General features: G+C 55.7%; 1 protein-coding gene across 1 annotated transcript in view; it reads left to right on the forward strand.

Annotated features, from left to right (window-relative positions):
• Positions 1–21826, forward strand: part of KLHL22 (kelch like family member 22) — a 44949-nt gene extending 23123 nt beyond the window's left edge. Inside the window, exons 4-8 of the mRNA XM_044674768.1 lie at positions 1220–1385; positions 3966–4684; positions 9653–9845; positions 20225–20458; positions 20986–21826. Of these exons, the coding sequence (XP_044530703.1) occupies positions 1220–1385; positions 3966–4684; positions 9653–9845; positions 20225–20458; positions 20986–21363 (1690 nt within the window). The 3' untranslated portion in view covers positions 21364–21826. The remainder of the gene's footprint in view (positions 1–1219; positions 1386–3965; positions 4685–9652; positions 9846–20224; positions 20459–20985) is intronic.
• The last annotated feature ends 763 nt before the right edge of the window (positions 21827–22589 follow it).

Here is a 22589-nt window from a genome sequence, read left to right on the forward strand (position 1 = left end):
GTCTACTACCCAGACCTGGCCTTCTTCCCTAGTCCTGCAGGCCATACATGCTCCTATATGCATACAGGCTCTCTGTGAGTCTCTGGGAAACTCAAGATTGGCCTCATGCCCCATTGGCATTTGACCAACCTGCCCCTGGAGCAGTGGTTGGTGGGTCTGTAGTCAGGAAGATGCTGTCAGATCCAAACCCTGACACTGACTACCTGTGTGACCCCAGGCACTTCACTTAATCTTTTTGCCTCCGTTTTCCCCACTGTAAAATGGGTATCATAGCAGCACCACCCTCCCTCCACAAGAGTGGTTGTGAGGATCAAATGAGATTATATTCATGAGGCCCCTGGCCCAGTGTCTGGTACATGGCACAGGCAGGTGTTAGAGAAATGCTTGTTCCCTTTTGCTTCCCCTTGCCTGTTGAGGACCTGCGGGGCAATACGGGATGGGCATTGAGAATGTTGGCCAGCTGGATGGGGTTAATGAGAGGCTGACGCTGTGCAGGCTGGGTGCTCACAAGGCAGAGGAGGGGCTGGCATGCTGGCCTTGGCACCCAGCTTTTGGACTGCTCTTAGAGCCCAGTTCTGTGTTGAACTCTTCTGATTGGTGCCTGTATCTCTGGGGCTGAGTTCTGATCTAGTCTTTTAGTTCAGCACTGGTCAGAGAGGGGAGAGAAGTAACTTAGGCCATGAATATAACTTCGTTTCTAATGAGCCTGGGACTGGTAGAGTTCATAGTTCCTACTCAGGTATATACAGCTCATTGCCAGCCTCCCTGATAGGTCTTCGCCATGTGGAGGTCACCCAACGAGCTGCCAGCAGAGTGCCCACTAGTGGCAGAATGTGGGTTGATGGCCTAGCCTGGCCCAGGGGAGGAAAGCTTAGTGCCAGAAGGCCAACCACTAGATGCTCCCCTTGGGTGGCTACTTGTAAGACCTCCCTCCTTGTAGCCCAGCCCAGCCCTGGCCCCCAATTCTCTTTGGACAGCGTTGTGGAGAACCAAGCCAACCCAAAGCCCATTCTTTCAAAGCTGACCTCAATTTTGCCTTTAGGAATTTCTAGACTTGGTCATTTGGTCGTCGGGCATCCTTCCAGCTGGCTAACCTCCCTTGGTCCCAGGACTCACTGTTTTTGTACGTTTCTTGCTCAGGTCCTTGTGTCCAGGGCATGTGGCTTGAATGTCCTTGTTGGCATAACCTCCTTTTCCTTTATGTCTTTTCATTTTTCAGAGGAATGTTTGCAGGGGGCCTGCGGGAAATGGAACAGGAAGAGGTCCTGATCCATGGTGTTTCCTATAATGCCATGTGCCAGATCCTGAATTTCATTTACACTTCTGAGCTGGAACTCAGTCTGCACAACGTCCAGGAGACCTTGGTGGCTGCCTGCCAACTCCAGGTGAGCCCCCAGGGCTGGAACAGGGCCAAGTCCAGAGCTAAGGTAGTGCTGAAGCTATCCAGGGCTTCCTAGGTCAGGAGCTGGGCACTGTAGGTGACAGGGATGCCTGGCATTGGGCAGGAGAGAAGGAGGATGCCAGATAAACCAAATGGAAGAGAAGAAGAAAGAAAGCCTTAGTCATTCACCAGTGGCAGGTTTCCCCCTCATATCAACATTCTTTCCTCAACCAGCCTTTTGTACCCACCTTAGCTCTTTTCTGGTATTCTCAGCCTCTCTCTCCTTTGCCTTCTGCTGTGCACACACTCTGCTTACCCTCATTTGACTGCTGCCACAGCTCCCTTGAGCTCCTCCTAGTTTGCTCCATGGACACTGCTGGCTGGGCCATCTTTAGGGACCTGCCCTTGTTCTCCTTAACTTTTAACACCTCAGCCTAGCTCGTCCTGGGGAATCTTTTCTGTTCTTAGTTTCAATAACACTCCTATTGGCGATCGCCTCCTTGAACTGCTGCTTCGGCCTTCTCCTCGTTGTTTGCTCCTTCAGGTCATCGGAATCCCCTCTGCATCAATCCATGCTCTGCTGTGGCTGCCAGCTTCGTCTCCGTGTTTCTAGCTTGGAGTTTCTGCCTTTGACACCAAGTCTGTCTCTGCTTCTGACTAAATCTTTGTCTCTAGGTCTCTCTCTGAATCTGTCTCAGACTCTTTCTCTAGCTCTAAGTCTCTGTGTCCCTGTATCTGTTTTATTTTTAAAGATATTTATTTTTCCCAATCATGTGCAGTAACAATTTTCCACATACATTTTCTGAAATTATAAGGTCCAAATTGTTTCCCTCCCTTCCCTCTTTCAGAGACGGTAAGCAGTTTGATCCAGGTTATACAGGTAGGATCGTGCAAAACCTACTTCTGCGTTGGCCATCATTGCAAGAGAATCCTCATCTAAAACCCCAACCCCAGAAAAAACTATAAATCAACGAATGTGAAAGACTTGTTTTGATCTACATCTGATCCAACAGTCTTCCTCTGGAGGTGGATAGAAAGCATTCGTTGCCATAAATCCTTCAGAATTGTCCCAGATCCTTGTTTTGCCGAGTGAAGTCGAGTCTTTTTCAGTTAATCGTCGTACGATGTTGCTGTCACTGCGTCCCATGTTCTCCTGCTTCTGCTTATTTCATTCGGCATCAGTCTGTAAAGGTCTTTCCAGCTTTTCTGAAATGTTCCTGTTCATCATTCCTTACAGCACATGCTACAATTTGTTCAGCCATTCCCCAATTGATGGATATTCCTTCAGTTTCCAATTCTTTGCCGCCATAAAAAGAGCAGCTATGAATATTTTTATATAAGTAGCCCCCCTCCTTTAGAAATCTCTCTGGAATGCAGACCCAGTGGTGGTATAACTGTATTGAAGGGTATGCAGTGTTTTATAGCCCATTGGGCATAGTTCCAAATTGCCCTCCATTATGGTTAGATCATTCACAACTCCACCAATAATGCATCAGTGCCCCAGTTTTGCCTCATGCCAACATTTATCACTTTCCTTTACTGTCATATTGTCCATTCTGCTAGGTGTGAGGTGGTACCTCAGAGTTGTTTGAATGTGCATCTCTCAAATCAAGAGGGATTTAGAGCTTTTTTCTCATGTGATTATTAATAGTTTTAATTTCTTCATTGGAAAACTGCTTGTTCATATATGCATATGCCAGGCACTGAGCTAGAGACCTGGAGATAATACTGAGCAGACTGCCTGCCTTTGTGGGCCCTGCCCTGGGGACGTTGGCATCAGCAGCACCATGGGCTAGTGCACTCCAACCCCTGTTTACGTAGGAAGTACCTGGGGGCTGGGGCTGAGGGGAGGTGATCCAGGCTCATCCAGCTAGCTGGCAGGAGAGCAGGGAGTGTGCCTCAGCCCCGCTGGTGGCCAGCTCCAAGAACCCTAGCAGAGAAGTCCTGCTGAAGTCCCTTACTTAGACGTGAGAGGAAGCCTCGGGGACCTGGCCTTCCAGCCCACTCCTGTTCACAGGGCCCAGGGCTGGGGGCAGGGGAGGGGCAGGTAGTCGTGCTCTTCTTGGCAAAGATCCCAGAGTGGGTTGCTGATTCCTTGGCTAGATCATTTTGCAGACTGATAAACTGAGGTAAACAGAGTCACATAGCTATTAAGTGTCTGAGGCTGGATTTGAACTCGGGGAGATGCCTCCAGACCCAGCGCGCTGTCCCCTAGCGCTCTCTTCAGCTATAGCTGGAACCTTTTTCTGTTGCCCATTAAAATACAAACAGGGTTGAGGGGAGCATAATTAGTTTTTCCCAGAGAGCAGGCTTTGCTATCATCTGGGGAGTGTGTGGGGGACCCCCGGAGGAGGAGGAAGGTGGGTGGATTACTTTGGGGAGCCCAGACCCCAAGCATCAGCGGCTGGGAGGGGGCCCTATGCCTTGGATCTAAAAGACAGCTGGAGCAGAGCCGGGATCCTGGTGGACGGGCTGGGATTGCCCACGGGCAGTGGCCGGTGGCATCGATGGGCCTTAGTGACGGGAGGCCTCGGGCGGGGCGGTGGCTGGCCCCCCCTCTCAGGCCGCTCTCGCTCTCTCTCAGATCCCCGAGATCATCCACTTCTGCTGCGACTTCCTCATGTCCTGGGTGGACGAGGAGAACATCCTGGACGTGTACAAGCTGGCCGACCTCTTCGAGCTGGGCCGGCTCACGGAGCAGCTGGACTCGTACATCCTGCGCAACTTCGTGGCCTTCTGCCGGACGGACAAGTACCGGCAGCTGCCGCTGGACAAGGTGTACGCCCTGCTGAGCAGCGACCGGCTGGAGGTGAGCTGCGAGAACGAGGTGTACGAGGGCGCCCTGCTCTACCACTACAGCCGCGAGCAGATCGAGGCCGAGCAGGTGTCGCTGCTCGAGCCGCCCAAGCTGCTCGAGACGGTGCGCTTCCCGCTCATGGAGCTGCAGCTGCTGCAGAGGCTCTACGACCGGCTGGGCCCCTGCCCGCTGCGCGACACGGTGGGCGGCGCGCTGCGCTACCACCGCCACGAGAGCCTGCAGCCCAGCCTGCAGAGCCCGCACACGGCCCTGCGCTCCGAGTTCCGCTGCGTCGTGGGCTTCGGCGGCATGCACTCCACGCCGTCCACCGTGCTCAGCGACCAGGCCAAGTACCTGCACCCCACGCTGGCCGAGTGGCGCCACTTCACGGCCGCGCTGGCCCCCCGCATGTCCAACCAGGGCGTGGCCGTCCTGCACAACTTCGTCTACCTCATCGGGGGGGACAACAACGTGCGCGGCTTCCGGGCCGAGGCCAGGTGTTGGAGGTAGGTGGGTCGGCCCCCCGCCCTGGGCGGCCACGTGGGGGAGGCGGAGGGCAGCGAGGGAAGAGCAGTACCTGCCCTGGTGGTGGTCGCTGAATTTGGTGGATGAGGAAACTGAGGCCGCAGGCACATGCCGCTCGCTGAGAGCCGCCTGAGCCTGGACGGGCGGAAGGTCTGCCGGAGGCAGGGCTGGGCTCGGGTCGGCCTTGGCTGGTGGCAGACCGCATGGGGGCCAAAGGCAGGAGTCTTGAGAGCGAGAGAGAAGCGGGGATCCATCCCTGGCCCCTGGCCCAGCCAGGTATCGCCTGGACACTTGGCTTCAGTTGTGGGCACTGGAGGCTGGAGAGAGGGTCCCCTTGAGCTTGTGTGGTAAAGGATCTACTGAGGTTAGCCTCGGCGAAAAGGGTTCAAGGGTTTGGGAGGCTGTTGGGGAGGAGGGAGTCCTCGACCTACCTTGTCCTGGAGGACCAAAGCAGGAGTTGGGGCTGCCCCAAAGGCGAGTGGGCTGCCTTGGGGGTGTGCCGGGGGCCCTCCCTCACTAACTTGGGGGGTGTTGTCAAGGAGAGGTGGGACCTTCAAGGTTTCAGACCCCCCTAGATACTTCCTGACCTTCTCCTGCCCTGGTCTGTGCTGGTGCCCAAATGGCACTTCCCTCTTCTCCCCTTCCTCAACCTCCCACAGTCTGGGTCTGGACATCTTCCCTCAATGGGCCTTTCTGTAAGAGCCAGTGTGCTAGGAATAGCCGGAGCTCTGATCTCTCCTCCATCCCCTCTTGGGTTGGGACTCTGGAGCTCCCTGTCCCCCCGGGTGTCGGAGCCTCCTTTCCTGGGACTTCTCTGTCTCAGTTCCCTTTGGTTCATCCCATCACCCCCTGTTCCTGTAAGGGTGAGGGGCTCCCCAGGCCCTGTTCTAGGCCTTCTACTTTTTCCCTTCAAACCCTCTTTCCAGACTTCCCTGCCTCGGCAGAGACCCCCGTCCTGCCAGGCCCTTGCTCTTCCTTTCCTGGCAGATTCTGCGCATCTCATACAGCTACCACCATAGTCCTCTTCCTCAGCCTCCCCACTTACTGCTTCCTCCGTTTCTGCTCCCTGCCCCCTTCGGTGATGTTGGGGCCTTGCCCTTTCTCCCCGCGGTGAGCTCTGGGGCTCCCTCTCGCCTCTGCAATAAGGTAGAAACTTCCCAGTGTAGCTTTGGAAGCCCTGCACTTCCACACCCCCAACCACCTTCCCAGACCCATCAGACTCGGCTCTCTTCCTGTCCTCTTCCATCCCTCTGTTGGCTTCAGCTCATGCTCTCCCTCCTCCAAGAAGTCTCTCCTGGCTCCCAGATTTCAGTGTTCTGCCTCCTCAACCACCGGCTACTGCTTTGTCTTCGTTTGGGCCTATTCCGTAGATGTGGAGACATCTGTTGGGCCTTGTAGCTCGCTCCATTGGAACATGAGCTCTGGAGAGGAGGGAAGGTTTCATTCTCTGCCCGCCAAGGCCCGGCATAAGGAACACCTCTTGGTTTCTGACAGAAGAGCTTTCTTTTTTGGTGGAGAGGGAACCAGAGCGCTAGAGGGCAAGCTGGCCAGATGTTCCATGCGAATCACCTTCTGGGTGCTAGCCGCAGAGGCGACAAGGGCAAGGCATGGAGCTTTCGTGCTCCACCAAGTAAAGGAAAAAGTGAAGACCTAGGAGTTGTTGGGGGAGGGCCGGAACATGGTGGCACAGAAGAGAGGGGGTCAGGATGGCCTCATGTAGGAGTCAGCACCTGAGCTGAGCTCTGAAACAAAGTAGGAGGCAGCCAGCTCGCACAGTGGGTAGAGTGCCAGACCTGGAGTCAGGAGGACCTGGGTTCAAATCTGGCCTCAGGCACTTCAGAGCTGCATGACCCTAGGCAAGTTGCCTTGTCCCCCACTGCCTAACCCTTGCTCTTCTGTCTCAGAGTTGTTGCTGAGACAGAAAGCAAAGGTTTTTAGGAAGGGCTTGTATGTGGACCCAGGCAAAGGCACATGAGGGCATTCAGGCCAGCTTGGCCGGAGTGTCCATGGTTCTCTCTTTGGGAACTCAGTGATTCTAGCTCCTTGGCCATTCGGTCAGTGGCTTCCAGTTTGGGGTGGGGAGAATGTTGGATATTGGACAGAGATCTCCCACTTCCTGGACTGCCTGGCATCGCTCTGGGATTCGGTACATCTTCTGCCCCCATGTGTCCCCTTCTCTAGTCTCTCCCCTGGCCTGAGGGGTGCTTTGTGTGTGGTGAAGTGGGTAAATAAACCCTGGGCCAGGGGTCGGCAACCTTTTTGGCCGTGAGAGCCATAAACGCCACCTTTTTTAAAATGTCATTTTGTGGGAGCCGTGCAGTGCTCGCAGTGTGGCTCCTGTAACAGGGCCTGAAAAAAAATGGACTTTGTGGCTCCTGCAGAAAGAGCCATCCGTTGCCGAGCCCTGCACTGGGGAGATAGTAGAGGGAGAAGGGCAATGCTGGAGGAATGCTGGAGTGAGTTGGTTAACTACCCAAACACTTAAAACACAAAGGAATCAATCGCACCCACTCCCACAAGTCATGGACAGGGCTTGGGAATGAGGAGCGACAGCACTGAGGGAATGGCAGTGGAGATCAACTGGCCTTCGAACTCAAGCCAGGGATTAAATGACACTATATTGTGGAGAAGGAAACAAACAGGAAGTTATAAAACAGCTTAATGAAGTTAGGAAAGGGAAGTGGGAGAGTTTTGACTAATCTAACAAGGAGAGCTCAACCACTGTCTAACTCTAGTACAGACAGGCAGGCAGTCTGGCTGGAACAGGAGAGGCCGCTAAGGGGCTTTGGAGACAAGAGATACTGATCCAAGTCCAAGTCTTTTTTTTTTTTTTTAACCCTTATCTTCCATCTTGGAGTCAATACTGTGTATTGGCTCCAAGGCAGAAGAGTGATAAGGGTGGGCAATGGGGGTCAAGTGACTTGCCCAGGGTCACACAGCTGGGAAGTGTCTGAGGCTGGATTTGAACCCAGGACCTCCCGTCTCTAGGCCTGACTCTCCATCCACTGAGCCACCCAGCTGTCCCTCATGTTGAATTCTTGATGGTGAGGTAACTGAACTGGAACAAGTCCACAAGACGAAGGAGAAAGGCACTCTGCAATTGGTCCACCCTTTCCTCAGCCTAGGCACTTGCTTGCTGTTCACATCCAGGATCTCCAAAGGTTTCTGGTTACAGACAGTTAGCTGGATCACAGCTGCTGAGCTCCTTCTTCCAGCCTTGACAGTTCACTCCAACAACCTCTCTAGCTCCTGCTGCATTCTGTACAGAATGTCCATGTCTGCCAGCCAAGTCTCTAGCTGCCTGGGCATTTCTGCATGTCTATCTTACCTCTCTTTATATCCTATCTTATACATTCGCCTCTAACAGTGGCCAGGGCTCCCCAGCCTCTCAGTCCAGGTTCTGGGCAGGACATGGTGGAGCCTGTTCAGTGCCAGCCCAGTCCTGTAGGGCCCAGGGCCACTTCTGGGCCGTGGCGGGCCTCCAAGTGAGGGCAGGCCTGTGCCCATGAACTCTGATCTCTGTCAGCCGGGCCAACTGCAGATTTTCTCTGGCTTTGATGCTTTTTTTTCAGTTCTTTCTTCTGAATAATTCCAACTCCCCAGCTTCAGGGAGAGCGTAGAAACCATCCGGCCTTGCTGGATGAGGCTGCACAGAGGGAGCCATGGTGCTCAGGGCCCTGGAGGGGATGGTCCTACCCTTCTCCTTCTCAGGTGCGGGACTCAACTCTTGGGACAGAATGTTAAGAAGGACTTTGACAGGTCTGGGCAGTGTTAGGGACGAATGCTTAGCCTGGAGGGTGGGGGAAGGCCTGTGGGGGTCGGAGCATGGCCCTGGGCTTAGAATCGGGAAGAGCTAGGCTCATGTCATACCTCAGACACACAGTGACCCTGAGCAAGACCCAGTGCTCCCTGCCTCTATATTGTCATCTGTAAAGTGGGAAAGGTGGGGGGACCTGGTGGCCCACAAGGCCCCTTCCAGCTCCAAATCTCTTGTGACCCTGGACAGTATGGCTAAGACTGGGTAGAGAAGCTGCAGAAACGGAATGAGCCTAGAGCTTGGGCACTGCCCTGACAGTCGGAGCCATCCCAGAGGAGAAGGGAAGAAGCTTTTAAAATTAAGTGCCTTCTGTGTCCTGGGCATTATGCTGTGCCTCATCTGATCCTCAAAACCACCTGGGGATGCAGGTGCCATGCTGATCCCCATTTTACAGTTGAGGAAACTGAGGCAGGCATGGTGAAGGGACTTGCTTATTGGGACTACCCCAGTACCGAGGCCTGAGGCAGGGTCTGAACTTGTGTCTTCCTGCCACTGGGCTTGGCACTCTGTGCCCCGTGGTACCCCCTGGAGAAAGCCTCTTCAGTGTGGACCACTTGGCAGATAGTGGGTTTCCCTGGGTATCGGCCTGGTGGTGGCCACTGGTGGGGAGCAGTGATGATCCTTAGTGACATTCCTAGGGTGCTGGGTATGTGTTGTCCCATTCGAGTCTCCTGGGCCCTCCCCCCCCCTCCCCGTCTCACCAGATTTATATTCCTGAGATAACCTTCCTGCTGGATGGCACAAGCATTTCCTTGTAGCCCTCGACCTTCTGGCTTGGGCTGTGATTCATGCCTGCTCTGTAGCCACTCATCTCTCCAGGTACCCCCTCGCTTGATCCATCAGCACCTCTGAAGGTCCTGGGCTTGGGGCTCCTGAGGCCCCAGAGGAGGAAGCACCCCCAGGCTGCCCCCCTGTGAACCGCACAAGTCCCTTCACTTGGGCCTCCCCAGCCCTCCCTCTTATTCCTGAGCCAGTGTCTCTGTCCTGAGGCCCACTTTGAAGTTCTGCCTCGGATGACTGCTTGTGGGTGCCACAAAGCGAGGACCTTGGGCCGGACGGCTGCAGAGTCCCTGGCGGCTTCCATTGGAGGGGCCCGGCCGACCCCCGCCCCGTCTGCTTGTCTCCTCCCAAGGTATGACCCAAGGCACAACAGGTGGTTTCAGATCCAGTCCCTGCAGCAGGAACACGCTGACCTGTGTGTGTGTGTCCTGGGCAAGTACATCTATGCTGTGGCCGGGCGAGACTACCATGCGGACCTTAAGGAAGTGGAGCGCTATGACCCTGACAGCAACACGTGGAGCTACGTGGCACCCCTGAAGAGGGAGGTAAGGGGTCCTGCTGGTGGGTGTAGAACCCCCTGGGATGCCAGGCCTGGTGCTGAGGGTGGCATTGGGGGAGGAGGGTCTCCTTAGGGAGGGCCTGGAGGCCAAGGTTGGAGTTGGCAGGGAGCTGCCCTGCCCTGGCACCGTGCTGGGAATTCTGGGACTCCCCAGGCTGGTCCCCGGGGCCTCTGTGGGAGGACAGACGGAAGCAGTCATGTCTTCCAGGGAATAGCATTAGGTACAAGGTAAGAGGAATAAGGAGACTGCTGGAGGACGATGCTGGAAATCTCCCTCAGGGCCAGCTAGGCCGACTTTCCCTTAAAGGTTTGAAACCACCCTTGAGCCTGGAGTTGGCACAGGGCCTGGTTGGCTTATTGACATCACTCTCTAGTTACCTGATTACAGAGAGAATGAGACCCTGGGCAAGTCTGCGCACCTAATTGGCCTCAGTTTCCTCATCTGCCAAATGACCTGGAGAAATGAGTTGCAAACCACTCCAGTATCTCTGCCAAGAAAACCTCACATGGAGGGCACAGAGAGCTGGACTTGACTAAAAACAACTCAGCAACAAGTATTCATTAAGCTCCTTCTGTGTGCAATTGGTCCTCTTATCTCCACTTTGTACTTGGGGAAACTGAGGCAGGCAGAAGTGAAGGGACTAGCCCAGGGTCACACAGATAGGAAGGGCTTGAGGCTGAATTGAACCCAGATCTTTGCCTTCAGGCCTTGGGTTCTGACAACTGGGCCATGGGGCTTCCTCTGAACTAGGAGCTGTCAGGAGCTCCAGGTTCTCTGAGATTTGACTTGCGACCCTCGAAGGGCAGCTGAGAGTGGGGAGCTTTGCTCAGCTGCAGTCACTTGGTGCCCATCACCTCCTCCTTTTGTTGTTATCGTTCAGTGACGCCTGACTCTTCCTGACCCCATTTGGGGTTATCTTGGCAGAGATCCTGGAGTGGTTGGCCATTTCCTTCTCCAGGTCATTTGGCAGATGAGGAAACTCAGGCCAGCTGGGTGCAGAGACTTGCCCAGGGTCACGCAGCTAGGAAGTATCTGAGGCAGGATTTGAACTCAGGAAGGTGAGTCTACCTGACTCCAGACCTGACACACTTTCAACTGCACCGCCCAGTTGCCCCAATCTTTAGCCAAGAAAATCTTTTTATACTGTTGTCTGACTTGATGAGCTCTCCCTACCTTCTTGTGCCAGAGTCCTAGGGCTGCCTTCTTCACCGTGTCCTTCAGGACAAGTCAGTTCTCACTGGTGAGCTAGAGATGATGGATGGTGCTGGAGCTCTGCATTGCCAGACCGAATGGCCTTTTCTCAGTCCTGGGCCTTCTTGACCTCCCTTTAGTGCCCGACCACCACCTCCTCTTGGTTCTCTGCCTGCCCGTCTGGTCGTTGCTTCTTGTCCCTCTCCTTTGCTGGCTTGGCATCTTGAGGTCAGGGGCTTTGCCAAAGGCCCAGCTCCTCTACCTGAAGTCTCTCTTGGTAAGCTCATGGATTACCTGTGTGCACCCACATCCCCAGTGGCCACAGCGAGGAGTCACCTTCTCCTCTCTGCTGCTGTGTGCTGGACGTCTCACACCAGAAGTGTCATCGGCATGCCATGCCGAGCCCATCTGAAGCCTTTTCTTTGCCTCTCCCAGAGCCTTCTGCTCTTTGGGCCATGCTACCACTCATCCAGGCTTTGACTGATTCTTGGGGAGGCTTCTCCCACCATTTCCCATGACTGCCCGCCTCATATGGCTGCCTGCACCCTGGCCACTGTCACCCCTGCCTTCAGGCTCTTGCAGGCCTCACTGTTCAGAAAGCTCCAGACTGTTGCCCCCAGGACCAATTCTGAACTCCTTTGCCCCTTTGCTCCTTTCCAGACTTGTTCCAGCCCACCCGCTTCCCTTCCCTCACTTCACTGTGGCTCAGCCAGGCTGCTCTTGTTGCTGTTCATGTGACATTTCATCTTCTGCCTCAGAGTCTTTGCCTGAGTTGCCTCTCTTCCCTTGAGCCTTTTAGAGTCTTAGCTCGAGAGCCTGCCCCCATGGGAGGTCTCACTCCCCAGCTGCTGTGGTCCCTCAGAGTGACCTGTCTTTATCTTGGATAGTTCTTATGTGTGTTTTACATCCTTGAGGGCCGGGACTGTCTGGTTTTTGTCTTCATATCCCTGGTACCTGGCAATTAGTAGGACTAATAAACACTTGTTCATTGATTACTCTTTCAAAGTATTTGTAATGTTTCAAACCAAGTGTGACTTCCTGGCTGCTAGGCATTTTCTGCCCTTGTTTTCAAAAGAAGAAATAGAAGCTATTAGTAGTCATATGAAAAAATACTTTAAATCACTAATAATTAGAGAAATGTGAATTAAACCAACTCTGAGAGAGCACCTCCCACATATCCCATTGACTAACATGACAGTATAGTGAAATGACAAATACCGGACAAGATGTGAAAAAATAAGGCTATTGTCAGTGAAGCTGGGAACTGGTCAACCATTCGGGAGAACAGTTTGAAGCAAGGCCTAAAGGATTATAAACCGCATTTTTTTTAGAGCCTCACCTTCTGTCTTAGAGTCAATACTAAGTATCAGTTCCAAGTGGTAAGGGTGAGGCAATGGGGGTTAAGTGACTTGCCCAGGATCACACAGCCAGGATGTGTCTGAGGCCAGATTTGAACTCGGGACCTCCTGTCTCGAGGCCTGGTGCTCTATTCACCGAGTTACCTGGATGCCCCTCTGCATATTCTTTGACCCAGCACTCCCACTACTAGGTCTAGATCAAAGAAAAAGGAATAGGACCCATATGTACAAAAATATTTAGAGCAACTCTTTGTGGAGGCAAAGAATTAGAAACTGAGAGAATGCTCATCAATTGAGAGAAGGCTGAACAGGTTGTGGCAGAATAGTACCACACTGTAAGAAAGGACGAGTGGGCTGGTTTCAGGAAAACCTGGGAAGACTCGCGTGAACTGATGTAGAGTGCAGTGAACAGAAACAGGAGAACCTGGGACACAGCAACAGTGGAATTGTCAGGATGAGCCACAATGAGGGTCTTGGCTACTCTGGTCCAAGACTGTTGTGAAGGATACCAGAAGGAAACACTCGCCACCATCCATGTGCCCAAAATAGGTGCAGACATTTCTAAGGAAAGCACCCATGTGTACATACAAAATACATGCATATTTTTGTTCAAGTTGGATTACTGAGGCTCATTTGGAGCTGTGGAAGCTAGGGACTGGGCCTGAGGCCTGCTGCTGGAAACAGGCTTGTTAGGCAGATTCATAGAGCTGGATTGGGACTGGGAGAGTGGGGACTAGAATGGCACTTGAGTGTGTGTGCCCGTGAGCTCTCCCTCCCTCTCCTCTCTTTTTCTCCCTCTTCCTCCCCTATTCTCTCTTTCTCTCTCCTCTCCCCCCTCCATCCCCTCCTCTCTCTGTCTCTTCTCTCCCTCCTCTAGCCATCCCCTCTCCCCCTTTACTCTTGCTCTCTTGATGGGCCAACAAACTCAGTCAGAGCTCAGTGCTAGGCCGCCCTCACATTTTGAGTCGGGGATGGTCTGCCCAGAGTTCAAACTCATTGCATGGGGATCTGCTTCTCTATGGCTGTGCCAACCCAAGTACCTTCGTGGGTGTGTGGCCCTACAGCCTGGAGGGAAGTGGAGGAAGCGGTGCTGGCATTATGTTTATTATGTGGCCTAAGGAAAGGAGCCCACTGGCTGCCTGGCCAGCTTAAGTCTGATCGCTCTGGGGGAGGGCTGGGACAGTCAGTTCCTAGAATAGTCCTGGGGCTCTTGGTGGGTTCTTTGATGATACCAGCTGTTTTATCTAAAGTCCCTCAGGCTGCTCTGGGCCTGGTTCCTTTGGATTCAGTAGGTGGTTGCCTTGATACAGTCACAAGGCATTGTTGCCATGTCATGATTCCATAGCTTCAAAGACCCCTGGAAAGAATGGGAGCTTGGACAAATCTGACTGATTGTTGTTGGAGCTCCGGGAGGACCAGGGCCTTGTCTTTCTTCATCTCTGTATCTCCTTTGGGACCTGGTGCAGAGCTGGAGCTCTGCCAAAGGCTGCTGGCTGCTTGGGTCAGGAGTTGGCCAAGGGCTGGGTTTGATCTTGGTGGCCCCGAGTGTCTAGTTCTTCTTGAGGCAGTGGGTTGGGAGCCTTGAGGGAGTAGTTGTTCTCGTGTCTGGCTCTCGGTGACCCCATTTCTTGGCAGAGATACTAGAGCAGTGTGCCATTACAAATGAGGAAACTGAGGCAAACGGGGTTTAGTGACTTGCCCAGAGTCACACAGCCAGGAAGTTTTTCAAGCTGAATTTGAACTCGGGTCTTGCTGACCCCAGGCTTCCACTGCTCCACCTGGCTGCCTCCCGAGGGAGAGAAGTTTGTATAATATTGGCAAAAAGAACATTAGTAACCCAGCTGCCTTCAAACATGTACCTCAATTGAACCTCATGCTGGCCCTCTGGGATATTTGGGAGGTAAGTCCGTTTTGAAATTCCTCCATGCTGCCATCTCCTCCATTTTGCAGCGAGGAAACCGAGGCTTGGCTGCTCAGTTACCTTGCTAGAACGTGGTAGAGCAAAGATTGTAACCCACATTTTTCTATCTCCAAAGCCACGACTTTTTCTCTTACTCTCACTGCTGCCCTGGGAAAGAGGGCAGGATGGTCAGGGCAGTGCCCCAGGGGAGGAAATCGAGTCTCTTCTCGCTTTTCGGACGTCATCAGGCAGTGGTATAAACTGGAGGACCCAGGGGCCAGGGCTGCTGCCCCATGGAGGGAGGCAGGGCCTGTGCTCGCATTCCTCGGCTTCTCCCCCGCAGAGGCCAGGCGTTAGCCCTGCTTACTGTCCTGATGTTCTGGTGGTGGGAGATTCCCCTCATCTCTGTAGCTCTGCACGCTTTCCCCTTCCCCCTCTGAGTGTCTGCACACAGCCACTAAGGACTGCTGGCGTTTGCACCTGGGTGCCTGATTGCCAAGGCTTTGGGGAAAAACCTCAGGCAGATGGGTTCAATGACTTGCCATTTCCTCCTCCACTGGATTGAGGCATACAGAAGAAGTGAAGTGATTTGCTTAGGGTCACCGGCCAGTGAGTGTGTGAGGACAGATTCAAACTCAAATTCAAACAGGCCCAGCACCTATCCACCGTGCTCCCTCCCTGCCTACTTAACCCCGCTGAAGCTCTTCATTTTACAGAGGAGTCTTGGGCCCAGAGATGCCAAGTAATTCGGTAGATGTCAGAGGCGAGACCTGAACCTGCTTTGAGGGTAGTGGATTCCACATGGGTCGAGAGCCCTGCCCTGTGGTGGCTGAGAAAGCCACTGGCATTTTCTGAGCTTCCCTTTTCACAGCTGTCCAATGGGGATGGCGCCATCTTGTGTCAAAGCAGAGGCTTGTTTCTTTTCTCCATACCTGCCCTGGCTGGTCCAAGATGGCAGGAGAGTGGGAACAGCCCTGAATTGGTGCCCAGTGGATGCGGGCTTGATCTCCTCTATGGCCCTGGCGACCAGCTCTAGCTGTCTGGCCTTGGGCAGGGTCTCCAGGCTGGGCCCCTGCCAGCTCTGAAGACTGAAAGGAGCTATTTTCTGGCCTTCTGGGGGCCCTGCTTCGCAGGCTCATGCTGGAAAGGAAGGAGGGCGAGGAGGCTGGACAGGACTCCCTCACTGGCCTGGCCCCGTCCCCCCATCCCTAAGGCTTCCAAGCACTGGTATGGGCCTTGGAACAAGAGGCTTGTTGGGGATTTTACAGTGGAGACTCTGGGCCATACTGCGGACAGGCAGACCACCTGGCTGCTCTGGGATTCTGTGGCCTCAGATCTCTGAGCACATCATTGATCGCACCAGGCTGACCGCTGCCAGGCTGGGCTATTTCTGCCCTGAGGAACCAGGCAGGGCACAGGAGGGGACTAAGATCCAGTCCAGCTCCCTCATTCTGCTGGAAGGAAGAGACTGAAGCCCAGAGGCCTTAAAGGACTTGTCCTCGATCAAACACCCAGTAAATAAGTGGCCAAGGAGGGCCCTGGGCCGCCTCAGACTTTGCCTGGCTGCTAGCCCAAGAGGCCTATGATTTCTGGCGGGGTGGTAAGGCATGTACTCTGATCTGAATAATACAAATGAACTAAGACCCTGATGGGAATGGGGGGCTCAGAGGTCAGGGGAACCTGGCACACGATGGCTAACTGATAAATCTTTCTTCATTGGGAACAGAAAAGAGGACGAGTGTTTGTTAAGCCCCTACCGTGTGCCAAGCCAGGTGCTGGGCTAAGCTCTGGGGATACCAAAAGAGGCAAAAGACAGTCCCTGCCCTCAAAAAGCTCCCAGGCTAATTTGGGGTGGGACAGCAGGCAAACAGCTCTGTCCCAGGATAAACAGGAGAGAATGATCAGAGGGAAGGCCCTGGGAGGGCTCAGGAGGGCTGCTGGGGAGGTGAGCTAAGGAGCTCAGGTGTGGAGGAGGGACAGAGTCCATGCAGGAGAGAATGGCCAGAGCTGAGAGATGGAGGGGCTTGTTCATGGAACAGCTGGCAGGCCAGGCCACTGGACTGAAGGCTCTGTGTCAGAGTAAGGTGTGAGAAGGCCAAAGGGCTTTGAAGGCCAGAAGCTCCCAGAGGCAATAGGGAGCCCCTCTTGGGCAGAGTGGGGGCAGGGGCTCCAGGGAAGTCACTGCAGAGGCTGCATGGAGCTGGAGGCAGGCAAACCGTTACCAGCTGTTCTGGTGGTCAGGAGGAGATGAGGGTCTACACCAGGTGACCCACAGGAGTTCCTTTGTGGATCCTTTAGGTGGCTCCTGGACAGCCAGGTCAGGGGGTCTGAGAGGCAGTGGGAGATGTGAGATTGGGGCAGGAAAGGGGGACCTGAGCATCCCCCACAGAGAGATGGATGGCCATGGAGTCCATGGGAGCCGAGGAGACAGTAGGTGAAGTAGTATTGAGGGAGAAGGGAAGAGGGCGTGATCTGGAGGACGGTGCAGCCACTGAGGAGTGGTCAGAGAGGTAGGAGAGAGGAGTGTCCTGAAAGCTTAGAAGAAGGTGAGTGTCCAGGAGGAGAGAGTCAGGCTGCAGAGGGCAGAGACGATGAGGATGAGGAAGGGCTGCTGGACTTGGCAAATAAGATCATTAGTAACCTTGGAGAGAGCAGTTTTGGTGGAATGATGAGGCTGAAACCAGACTGAGAGCCGGGCCTAGAGATGGCAGGTCCTGGGTTCTACTCTGGCCTCTGACCCTTTCTAGCTGGGTGACCCTGGACAAGTCACTTACTCCCATTGCCCAGCCCTTGCTGCTCTTCTGCCTTGGAACCAATACACAGCCTTGATTCTAAGAGTGAGTGAGAGGAGCCTGGTGTCAGGCCAGTGGCTCTTCCAGGAGTTTAGCTCCAGGGAGCAGAAGAGAGTCAGGATGGAGGGGCCCGGGGGGGGGGGGAATTCTTCTGGGTGGGGGGACAGAGGCATGTTTGTAGGCAGCAGGGAATGTGCCAGGAGAGAGGGGGATCGAGCACAAGAGATCGAGCGGGGACACCGGGGAGAGGGAGGAGACGATGGAATGAGGGCACCTGAGCGGGCGTCGGGTGAGCCTTGGTTAGGAGTGAAGGAGGAGAATGGCACGAGGCATCTCGGGGAATATTGCCTCACTTGATCCTCGCCTCGGCTCTGGGAGGGAGGGCTGTTATCCCCATTTTACAGTGGAGGAAACAGGCAGATGGGTTAAATGACTTGTTCAGAGTTCCACAGCTAGTGAATGAGACTGGATTTGAACTCGGGTCTTCTTGACACCCAGTCCAGCACACTCTGCTGTGCTACTAGCTGCCTCTGAGGGGCCAGGGGTTGTGGGGAAGATCAGGGTGGGGTTCTCAGAGCAGGTGATGGTTGACCTGGTTGGGTAGGTGGTGACGGGGGCTTGTGTGTGTGGTCTCACATGTGGGGGACAGTGAGTACAAGGCAGAGATAAGAGGAGGGTCGTCTGCTCTAGCCTCGGGTAGCCAGCCGGGACCTCGCCTCTCAGTAGCCTCATGAAGCCCCGAGTCCTGGGAATATGGCCCGTTTTATAGCTGGGGAAGCGGGTTCATGGAATTGAGGTGACTTCCTCCTAGTCCCATGTGTGGCTCGTGGGTGCCTGAGTCGGCAGAACCCTGAGGGCAGACACTCGGAGAGGCCAGCCCGAGTCAGAATTCTAGAATGGCACCCCGTCAGTAAGGACGTGGAAAGCACAGCGGGCCACGTAGCCCCCTTGGGTGCTGAACTTTCAGTGCTCTGAGCCGTGGAATCATTCTCCTTTCCCCGAGAATCCAGCGGGGAGGCTTCTGCTCTGTGTGGCCTCTTTGGGGCAGTTTCTTTTCCCCCTGAAGCCCATCCATCCTGCTAAGGAATGGTATGACTCCTGCCCACAGCCTGCCTGACCCCCTTTTCCCTTCCTGGGCACGGCTAGTGCCTGAAGCAGGAAGCCTGGACAGCAGAAGGTCAGAAAGACCCCCCTCCGTGGGCTTGGCTAGGCCTTGCGCTGGACCTCAGATTCCACTTTTGTAAAGTGACGATATTAGAGATACCCTGAGATTTCAGCTTTAAAATGTAGTCAGACCTGGGGAGTTAGGGTCACCAGAATGGGGTGCTGAGCCGGTCATGGGGATGTTATGGCACAGAAGAGGGGCTTGTGTTATAGCGAGGACTGGCATCTCCATTTACAAGTAAGAAAGCCGAGGCGCCAGACTTGGGGTCACACAGCCAAGTATGGGCAAGATCAAGGCTGTCTGGGGCAGCTGGGTAGCTCAGTGGATTGAGAGTCAGGCCTAGAGATGGGAGGTCCTGGGTTCAAATCTGGTCTCAGACACTTCCCAGCTGTGTGACCCTGGGCAGGTCACTTGACCCCCATTGCCCACCCTTGCCACTCTTCCACCTAGGAGCCAATAGGTAATATTGATTCTAAGACGGAAGGTGAGGGTTTAAAAAAAAAAAAAAGATCAAGGCTGACCCTGGATCTGATGACAGGCAGTGGCCACAGAGGCCAGCTCGGGCTTCCTCTCCATGTGGTCGTCCTTTGTTCAGTCTCAGGCACCAGGCAGGCCCCCGCTGTGTGTGGGCCCCTGGGCCGAGGAGGAGGAGGAGCCCCGGGCCTGTCCCTGTTCTTGGGGAGCTTCCATTCCCTCAGAAAGAGTGTGGGATGGGCTGGGGGGGATGGAAATGAGCCCAGGTGGTGATGGTGGAGCCTGCCTAGGTGATGGTTCATCAGCCAGTGTAGTTTGAGCCCTGCCGGGTACCAGACGCTGTGCCCGAGGTCTTAGACACAGATGACGGCACCACCATGGTTGGAAACTAGCCAAAGATGCTGATTCTGTAATGCTGAATCCAGAAGAAGTGCTGGAGGGGAGGAGGGAGAAGGCACAAGGCAGTCAAGGCAAAGTTACAGAGGTGGGGAATGAGGCCCTGGAGTGAGAGACACGAGTGCTGGAAGGGGAGATCAGGCCTGGAGTGTGGAGGGCTTGGAAAGCCAGAGAAGCTTTGGGGGGTCCTGGAGGTGGCGGGAGCTGCTGGAGGTTGTCAAGCAGGACAGCGACGTGGCCACACTTGTGGTTGGCCTCCAGCCTGCTCGCCTGGCATCTTTGACCCTGTCCTCGGACGTCGGCCACTCCCTCCCTCGTCGCCCTCTCCCCTCCTTTTCTTCCTCCAGAAACCCGACTTGGGGCCACTGCTCTGGAGTCTTCCTCCAGGCCGGTGTCCTTGCATGCTTCCTCCCAGGACTTTCCCAGCCTCTCTTCTCTCTTCGTGGTGTGCCCCCCCATTCCCCCCCCCGAAAGTCTGGGAGCTTCTGCTCTTCTGCTGCTTCTGCACTCCTGACCCTGAGCATCCTCAGTGAACTGGGGCCCACGTGGGCCTCCTCAAGGAGATGCTCGGCCTTCTGGAGAGGCCGACAACGGGCTGAAGGGAGAGGAGAGCAGCGCCGAGCGGAGAGCGGCGGGGAGTCGGGCTCCCCGCTGTGCTCGCGCTCTCGTAATGCACCCATGTTGCTCCGTGTCCCACCGTCTCCTCACGAGGGAGGCAGAGCAAGGGAAGGTCGTCTTCGTTGGACAGAGAAGGGGGACGAGGCCAAATGCCTCCTGGTTCTGTGGCCCCCCTTTGGGGGCTGAGACTACCTAGGCAGCAGGCAGTGATGGGTGCCCGCCGTGTGTGTGGTGGGCACTGCCTGGGCATGGGGTGGGCAGAGGACAGAGACGGAGGGAGGACGAGCCGCTTCCAGTCAGAGGCGGCCCAGCCAAGTCCGGGGATAGGAGAAGACTTGAAAGGCGGAGGCGGGGGCCGTGCTCAGGGGCCGGTTTTCATTCTCGCGTTTCCCAGCCCGTGAGAGAGAGGAGGAGCGCCAGGTGCCCCCTCGGCGCCCAGCTGACGCTCTGCCCGCCTTGTCTCCGGGTAGGTGTATGCCCACGCCGGTGCCACGCTGGACGGGAAGATGTACATCACGTGCGGCCGGCGGGGGGAGGACTACCTCAAGGAGCTGACCCGCTACGACCCGGACACCAACTGCTGGGAGGCCCTGCCCGACGGCCCTGTCCGGCGCGCCTGGCACGGCATGGCTACCCTGCTGGGCAAACTCTATGTGATTGGAGGCAGCAACAATGACTCGGGCTACCGGAGAGACGTCCACCAGGTGAGAAGGGGGGGTGCTTAGTCCCAGGCAGGCCTGACTCCCCATCTTGGGAGAGTCTTTGGTGGTCACACAGACATTTAGGAAGCCCTTCTGAGTGCAGAGCCCCGTGCCGGGCCCCCGCGCCCCCAGGGCCGAGAAGCAGCTCGTCTGCCACCCCCCATTTAATGAGCGAGCCTTTCCCGATGGGACCGCCGTGGCCTGAGCTGCCCGCGCTCTAGGGTTGGCTGGGGCTGTCCGGGAGGCTCCAGGCTTGGAGGCGGTGCCGATGGCCGGGTAAGATCGAGGGAGGCCGCGGTCTGAGGTGGCCGAGAAGCGAGCCGTCGCCCCGGCGTGGATGGTCCAGTGCCAGAAGCCGACGGGACTGGAGAGAAGCAGGCTGACCTCTGCCGCTGCACCCCGGGGACCGTCGGCCTGGCGCGGCTCTCGGGGGGCTCCCTCGTCAGAGTGGGGGCTCCCCGCGCCGGCCCCTGGTAAGGGCGCCATAAATCCTTCAGTCCTTCATCTGGACGCTTTCTTTTCCTTCGCAGGTCGTCTACTACAGCCCAAGCACCAGGCAGTGGACGGCCGTGTGCCCACTCCCCGCCGGGCACGGCGAGCCGGGCATCGCCGTCCTTGACAACAAGATCTACGTGCTGGGCGGCCGCTCCCACAACCGAGGCAGCCGCATGAGCTACGTGCACGTGTACGACGCGGACAAAGACTGCTGGGAGGAGGGTCCTCAGCTGGAGAACGCCATCTCGGGCCTGGCCGCCTGCGTGCTCACTCTGCCCAGATCTCTGCTCACAGACCCCGCGCGCCGCACCCCCGACTGGCACCCGGACCGGGGCCAGCGCGACCCCGACTTGGGCTCCGAGGTCATGAGTGTGTCTGACTGGGAGGAGTTTGACAACTCCAGTGAAGACTGAACCTCGCCACGAGTCCGGCCCTCTCCGTCCCCAGGGAAGGGTGGGTGGCAGGGCCTCCACGGGGCACGACACAGTGACGCTTCGCCTCCGCCTCTGAAGATGTCGAAAGCGAGCACGGGGTTTCCGGCCTCCTCCTCGCTGGCCACTTGGCCTCCAGGGCAGAGAACTGGACCTCTGACGAGCTGTGCAAATGGGAGACTTTCGAAGAGATTTTAGGCCTCTCCCTGGTCGGCAGACTGGCGGCGTTCAGGAATGTTCGCCGGGCTCGGGCACCTCGTCCGCTCACCTCATCCAGGCCCCTCGAGGAGGGATCCCTCTGCTCCGAGGCTCCCCGAAGCAGGTATGGAGCTGGCTCTGGTGGAGGCAGAGCCCGGTCGTGCCTCACGGCACAGAAGAGGCCTTGACGGGTGGGTAGGATAGTTGGGAGCGACTTGGACCAGCTCTGAAGAGGGGAAGGGCGCCGACTGTGTGGGGTGGGCAGGGGGGGTGGGGGGCTTTTTCAAACACTCTACAGTTCTAAATGAAATAATAAAATCCTATAGGATGTCTTTATTGCATTCCTAGGACCGTGGCCTGGAGCTTTCTTTCTCTGGGCCGGGGAAGCATCCCCAGCCCCTGCTTCCTAAGCTGAGGGCAGGGAGGGAACACTTGGGTCAGGGCACTCCCCTCTCCCATGAACCCTGATTTTTGGTTCCAAGGCAGAAGAGCATATAAGGGCTAGGCAGTGGGGGTCACCCAGCTAGGAGTGTCCGAGGCCCCCAGAACCTCCCATCTCTAGGATGGACGATAATGATATGAATGTTCAGAGAGCTCTCGAGTCTACACCTCCGTTTCCCCAGCATGCCTTTAGACGATTTCAGAAGTCCGAGGCACTTGGGTGATTGATGGAACCGATTCCTCGGCTGCTTCATCTTGTGCCATGGGAGGGAGCTGTGTTCCTGCTTTGTGTGGGAGGAGGAATTGGGGATGGGAAGGGATAGTTGGGTGGAAAGGGCTGGCCGTCCAGAGTTGGCTCTGGTCAGCCCAGCTAAAGCCAATGCTAGAACAGTTTAGAAGGAACTTTTCCCTAAAAATGCCCATCCCTCTTGTGGCCCCGGCCTGCTAGGCCAGCCCTGTTCTGAGGCTCTCTCCTTCCCTCCATCGGTGGGGCCGTGGACCATTCTGGGGTGGAGAAGGAACAGGAGGAACTGGAAGCTCCCGGGGCATGTTGCTCTCCTGAAGGCTTT

This window comes from Gracilinanus agilis, chromosome 1 (assembly GCF_016433145.1).
Source record: "Gracilinanus agilis isolate LMUSP501 chromosome 1, AgileGrace, whole genome shotgun sequence".
NCBI classification, from domain to species: Eukaryota; Metazoa; Chordata; class Mammalia; order Didelphimorphia; family Didelphidae; genus Gracilinanus; species Gracilinanus agilis.